Source organism: Capsicum annuum, chromosome 8 (genome assembly GCF_002878395.1).
Source record: "Capsicum annuum cultivar UCD-10X-F1 chromosome 8, UCD10Xv1.1, whole genome shotgun sequence".
NCBI lineage: Eukaryota > Viridiplantae > Streptophyta > Magnoliopsida > Solanales > Solanaceae > Capsicum > Capsicum annuum.
The window spans coordinates 33,663,728-33,670,208 of record NC_061118.1 but is presented as its reverse complement, the minus strand read 5'-3'; the positions used below and the strand labels follow the sequence as shown (position 1 = coordinate 33,670,208).

The 6,481-nt window shown below is 31.9% G+C and overlaps 1 protein-coding gene across 1 annotated transcript; it reads left to right on the top strand.

The window, feature by feature from the left end:
• Positions 1 to 471: 471 nt before the first annotated feature.
• LOC107845397 (endoribonuclease YBEY, chloroplastic-like) lies at positions 472 to 1,579 on the top strand. The gene is made up of 4 exons (XM_047395388.1): positions 472 to 562; positions 659 to 759; positions 948 to 1,043; positions 1,481 to 1,579. The coding sequence occupies exons 1-4, from the start codon at positions 472 to 474 to the stop codon at positions 1,577 to 1,579; spliced, it is 387 nt and encodes a 128-aa protein (XP_047251344.1).
• Positions 1,580 to 6,481: the final 4,902 nt, after the last annotated feature.

The following is a 6,481-nucleotide window of genomic DNA, read 5'->3' as shown; positions in this document are numbered from 1 at the left end:
CTTGAACGTTTTTGTGTTTACAAAAAAAGAAAAAAAAGTTTCTCTTTCTTCTCTGTAAAAACAAAAAAAAAAACTCCTTTCATATGCTAAATAATAAACAAAACAAGAGGGAATTTAAGGTGTCCATTTTCTCTGGCGGGTATGTTTACATGATCCTTAACTTTTGCGATATTGGAAATCAGTAATCTGTTAGATATTTGATTTAATTAATTTGCTATTTGAGGTTGTTGCTTCTTTGCTTGCTTTCTGACTTATTTATTTGAAAATAAAAAACTTTCTTTTATTGTTGTGTTATTAAGACGCGTAGGTGTGGATTTAATCAATAGTGTTCCATGCTATCTGTTGTTTTTTGTACTTCAACTGATATAATATTTTATTATAGTACTATTCCGTTACCATCTTTTGTTTCTTACACTTTCACTATTTCTTTCATTCCTTATCAGCTACCAAACGACCCATGTTCAAGTGCAAATGGCAACAGGAAGAACATATGCACAATTATGGGCACCTATTGGCCATTTTGTGTTCCTCATGCTTATGAACAAGGGATTTCTGATTTGCAGCAACTCTGATTTGTAAATTCATTTCGTTCTATTTTATTCATTCCTACTTCTAGCACTGGAGGATATTGCTGCAATGTTTTGTCTTAATGTTTCAGTGTTTATGAAATTTTCATTTGATAATTTGAAAGATTCAGATTATCAAACGAGGAATAAAGCAATTAATGACGTTGGACGCTTTGATAGTGTTGAATCACCAGTATTGCTTTGCAATGATGAGTTCATCCGCAAACTTAATAAGCATTAGAGAGATGAGGATAGACCTACTGATTCCCTTCAATATCTCAACATATATATATGAACTTGAGCTTCCAGCTGTAAGAAAATGCTTCAATATTTGCATGTCACACCTCATATAACTTAGATGACTAAGACCCTGTCCAACAGTTAATATTGAGAGACATTGTGATTTCAGTGGAGACAACATCAAGTCAAGCAGAGGAAAGGGGTCATAGTTTACTGGACGAGATGCACATCTTACCGGTAAGTTTTTGACATACTTCTGAACAATCACTGTATGCTGCTTTAAATCCAAGTTGTCTTATAGTTGATGACCCATTCCTATGCCTAATTTGTGGTGCAATCTGTGGTCATGTCTGGATATTGTCTCCCTCAAAGAAAAGTTGATACTCACTCTAAATGTCAATATATTTTTCACGACAAATACCCTTGATTTTATATTAAGTAGTCCATCCATTGGTGTTCATTAAATATGGACATGCATAGTTTCTTTCGCTCCTTTATTTTGGTTGTTTGTTTAATATGGAGTTGCTTTCATGTAGTCAAGTGGTTATAGATTTAAAGCCTTTTAGGTTGTCATGGTCCTGAAGTAGGAAGGGCGCCAATATAGTTTGAACCGATTGCACAAAAATTTGATGTTATCTTACAAATGAGACAATTGTTGTTCGTCTCCCCTGCAGGTTCATGGTTTGCTACATCTTTTGGGGTTCGATCATGAGATTAGTGATGAAGCTGAAGCTGAAATGGAGAAAGAAGAGGAGCTTCTTCTAAATGCTTGATAACAATATTTCCGAGAATGACCCTTCGGTGAGAATGAATAAATTATTTTCTTTTTCAGATTTTACATTTGAATGATATTTTTACATTTGAATTTGTGTTTGCATATGCATTTTACTTGAAAAAATTTAAATTTTTGTGTGTGGAAGTTCCAAAAACTGATCTGCATATGCGTTTGGAAACTTGAAATATTTGACGATGGCAACTTTTTATGTTATATGTTGTATTGATACGAAAATAATTACAACTTGTAGTACTTTTCATATAGTTTTCGAATATCCAATCCAATTTAGCTCAAAAGATTAGTTAAATTGACTCTCGAGAAGTTCAACGTGACAAGTTTTTTGGGACGGGAGGGAGTAGCTTAAAATGTTCCCTATAAACTTTTGTAATTATAGTTGCAGGAGTTATTGTCTCTAATCATGTCGCTAGGCAGCTAGATTACACTCCAGTTACTTTTTCTGTTCTTGAAGAGGTACTTTTTTTTTTCGTTGCATGTTTGATGTCTTGTACAGATTGTTGCTTATTTCATAGGACATCATCTTTAAATTCATTGTATTTGTTTGTATATGACTAAGAAATAAGATCTGAAATACAACTTTATTTTTCAATTTTTTAAATTCATTTTAGCTGAAAGTTCAATTATGTTATTTAGGTCCTAAATATTTAAGTTTTAGTATGTATATTAACTTGCTTATATTCCTCAGTCATCGTTAAATGTCCACCGGTTTCAGATGGAGGAACAAACATATTACAAGGTGTTAGCACTAGGCGTGGAAGCTGTTATGACAAACTTAATGATTTAAAGAAATAGATTTAACTTGTATATATTGATAGTGTAAATAATTTTTAATGTATTCCTTCAGATGATCGATCGGTTATTTATGACCTGACCGTTAAAGGAGATTATGGGGTAAAGTAAGTTATTGAAATGCTAAAGAATGAACTTGAGCTGATCATGGCTCTTGCTGGATGTTGCACTTTGGATGATGTTACCAGAAGCCGTGTTAAGACATAGAAAGAGAGATTCATTTGCAAGATATCTTTGTTCACATTTTTCTGTAATGTTTAATTGCGATATTGCTATTTAAGACATTGATTTGAGATGTTTAAGATATTCAGATAGAATATCTAAAGATCAATTTTATAAACCTGATCCAATTTCATGCTTGTGTAGCTCATGTTGTTATTATCTTTTCATCTATAAGTTAGGCATGTTAGTAGTTGTTTGTGTCTTTAGGAAGGTGTGATGTGCCAAGTGCAAAGCATAACTTATTTTATCATAAAGCTCAGTAGGCGCAGCGGCTGCCTGTTCTTCTTCGTCTTTTGTTGTGTGCTTAGGTGTTGATGGGCTGTGATCGGGGTGCTGACTTTTTATAGGTGAGGGTACATATATTTGATAGTTTGGAAGTTCAAAGACGCAGTCAAAGAATTTCAACAGATTGGCCCTTTTTTTAATATTTCTTCAGTCATATCAGCTGCATATTGCACGTAGGTTGCTTCTTTTGTTGTGTGCTTAGGCGAGAATTGGATATATTTACTTTGTAAGTTTCTTTACTTTCTTTAATTCATGGGAGTCTCAAGTCGAGGGATGGTGTTACAGATGGTTGATCAATGCAGTTGCTGTTGGCTTATCTAATGTCGATCATGAGTATGTGCTTTTCATCCATTCGACAGTCACACCCACATACATAAGGTAAGTAGAGGAAATCTTGTTGATCTTGAGAAAACAGATGTGTCCCATTTTGTCCGTCAAAAGTTCATGTCTATTTCAGTTTCTGGGCCCTATAATCTCTGGATGTACATGGGGCTTTCTTGCTTTATTTTATGTGATCGGGTGTTTTTGAATACTTTGAATTAGACAAAGACAAAATTTCTTGAAATAAATCTTTTTTGTATAACATTAATGGGTGATGCAGGTCTTGAAATGACAAGATTTCCGAGGCACTAAGTTGTATGGTTACTGCATGATGTGTCTGATAACAATTATTATGCCCCAGTCTCAAATAAGTTGAGGTTGGTTATATTAATCCTCATATCGTCATTTAAGCTCATATCATCTTCATAACAATTACAATAACCGTAATGAAAAAGGAAAAGTAAGTTAAATAGGTTGATGCATTTATTCTCTTCTCCCGATGACAAAGTTCTTGGTTCTTTATGGCATCATTGTCAGATCAATCAAGTACATATTCTAGAAAATCTTTTTCAATATTATCTGTGTATTATAGATATTTAAGTGGAAGCAGCCTTTAGCACTCTAGAATGAAAAAATATGTATCTACTTGTTGAAGCATCAAATGATGCATTATTAGCTATAGAATAGGGAGATGTGGAGGTTGGTTAATAGCTTTAGAAATAGGGAAATGCGGGGGTTGGTTAAGAGGTCTAATAGAAAGGGCTGCAATAGGGAATTGAACACCTACCCAGCAGAACTATAGAACAATTCTCTACAGGTGGCATATCCTAATGTTTGATAATCTGCAGAGAACCTGTGTTTTTTTAAAAAAGTTCAAATAACACTCACGACTGATGAAACTGTATGCTAATTCTATTCGTAGAAATCGGTTATGCCTCTATCTACAGGGACCTGCTCGTTTTTAGCTTAAAAGGGAAAACAAGCTCTTATCTATCATATCATCAGTATCATCAAAATGATATTGAGACAAATATTCAGTGGACCATCTCACCACCTTTCTTTTGCTAAATTGTATTCCACATTCGTGAAATAGTGTAAGAGTGATTGCAAGTATTGCCATTTGAGATTTGTTGCAGAGCAGACTCGCTGGTCTAATCTATGCTCTTTGAGGGTTGGTCGGACTATAATCATGTGCAAGAATGAAGCAGCCATTCTGTTAAATCTGTTAAGTTCAAGTAAAAGCTCCCTATGCACGCAGGCCAAGTCAATTGTGGTAGCACGATTTGATGTCTTTTCTGGACATTGAATTTTTGTAGCTTGTAACTTATTTAGATGCAAGATTAAGAAGGAATACGAACACCGAACCATTGCTTAGTCATGTGTTTAATCGTAGCACGAATTCTTTTTGATCATTAACAGTCATTTGTTTCGTTGTAGCATTTATAAGCGCAATAGGATCCCTATTAACGTATATACTTACTTCTAATCTAACTTCTGATTGGCATCACACTCTTAACCTTACAATGCTCAAAATATAATTGACGTTCCTCTACCTCAAGTCTATTTATAATCACTGATTTGGTCTAGTATTCTACTGATCTGATTTCAAACTCTTTATCTATAATAATATATTAAAAATGTCAACATCGTTATAAAAGTGATTTGAACTTTTTACTCTTCATTACGAGACTCTCCTTTAGATAAAACTATATTTTTACTATTTTTAATTTATTATTTAATTATTTTTTATTATATTAACTAGATTTCCTAAAATATATGATAAGAAAATTAATTAATATTTTCCTTTCTATTAAACTTTCTAAAATATATAGGACTCCTAAATATATGGTAGCAGAATATAATTAACTAATATTTTTCTTTCTACTGTTCAATTAAAAAATACTTCTAAAATAAAATTCTATTAAAAAAATTATTTTGTAAATATTGAGATAGCATCTTAAATTTCATCCCTAACCAAGTAAAGATGGACATTTTGCTAATTTTTTTGCTTCAATGGACGTACATGAAGAAGTTACCAAGTATTGAGGTATCATCATCATTTCTTTATAAAACGTCATGGCGTAGGTTACTTTATTGACTTTCTCTTTCATATTTTCCATGGGGTTGGCAAATAGTCTAATGTTTCTTCTCCATCTAGATAGGTGAGCTCTTCTTTAGGTTAAGATATCCACGTACAACTTTGTTCTCTAAAGATTGATACTCATCTAATTTCATTCGATTATATGTCTAAATGATAAATATTTAATTTTCTAATCCTTAACTTCTTCAATGTTTTTATCAGCATAATAGAATTCAATATATGTGTATATATACCTTCTTTATTTTCATTCAAAATCATTCTTTAGGGTCAAAATTTTTGCTCTGACAAAAATTAGTTGGATCAAAATCAAAACTTTATGATCACTATTATATATATTTTTTATAGTTTACAGTAGGGGTGTTCACGGTTTGGTTAAAAACCAAATCGAACAACGATCCAAACCAAATCGATTAAAAAATTAGATATTTGATTAGGTTTGGTTTGGTTTGATTTTGAATTTTAAAAAATCGATATTAATTTGGTTTGATTTGACTTTACTCTAAAATAACCGATAAAATAACCAAACCGAACCGATATATATATATATATATATATATTTGTTATATTTTATATTTTAATCATTATTTAACTTTAATCGTAATACATTCAGTCATTTGTCTTCATCCAGTTGACAGTACCTTATGAGATTTTAAATGAATTTCGCATTTTGAATGACAAATGATACTAATTTTGAAAATAATATCTTGTTGTATATTGAAATTTACAGGTAAGATTCATTAGACTATAAAAAATCACTAATTTTAACTTTCTTTTTGAACCTTGTCGAGCAAGAAGTTTATGTATTCATCTTTTGTAGAGATTATCATATCATTCTGTTAAATGTAGTTTTTAAATATTTTTTTAGAAGCGTTTATATGGTGTTGTTCATGGCTTTGCCGAAGTATAACACTCAATTGACATTTTAGTTTCAAGGTTGAGATACAACATTCAGTTGGCATCTCGTATGTTAGATTGGATTTTTTTTTACTCTTCAACTTTTATCATTAGCTAAAGTTATAAATCAAAAAAAACGAACCAAACCGATAAAAACCAAACCGATGGTTATTTTTTTGTTTGGTTTGGTTTGGTTTTAGAAATTTAAGAACCGACTAAGTTGGTTTGGCTATGATTTGGACCAATAACCGACCCAAACCGACCCATGAA

What these genes read in the sequence shown, in the direction of transcription:
- LOC107845397 (XM_047395388.1), top strand. Translation starts at nt 472, where the DNA reads ATGGCAACAGGAAGAACATATGCACAATTATGGGCACCTATTGGCCAT. An exon ending in CAAGGGATTTCTGATTTGCA is followed by an intron (nt 563 to 658) that starts GCAACTCTGATT and finishes TTAATGTTTCAG; the next exon opens with TGTTTATGAAATTTTCATTT. An exon ending in TTGATAGTGTTGAATCACCA is followed by an intron (nt 760 to 947) that starts GTATTGCTTTGC and finishes CCTGTCCAACAG; the next exon opens with TTAATATTGAGAGACATTGT.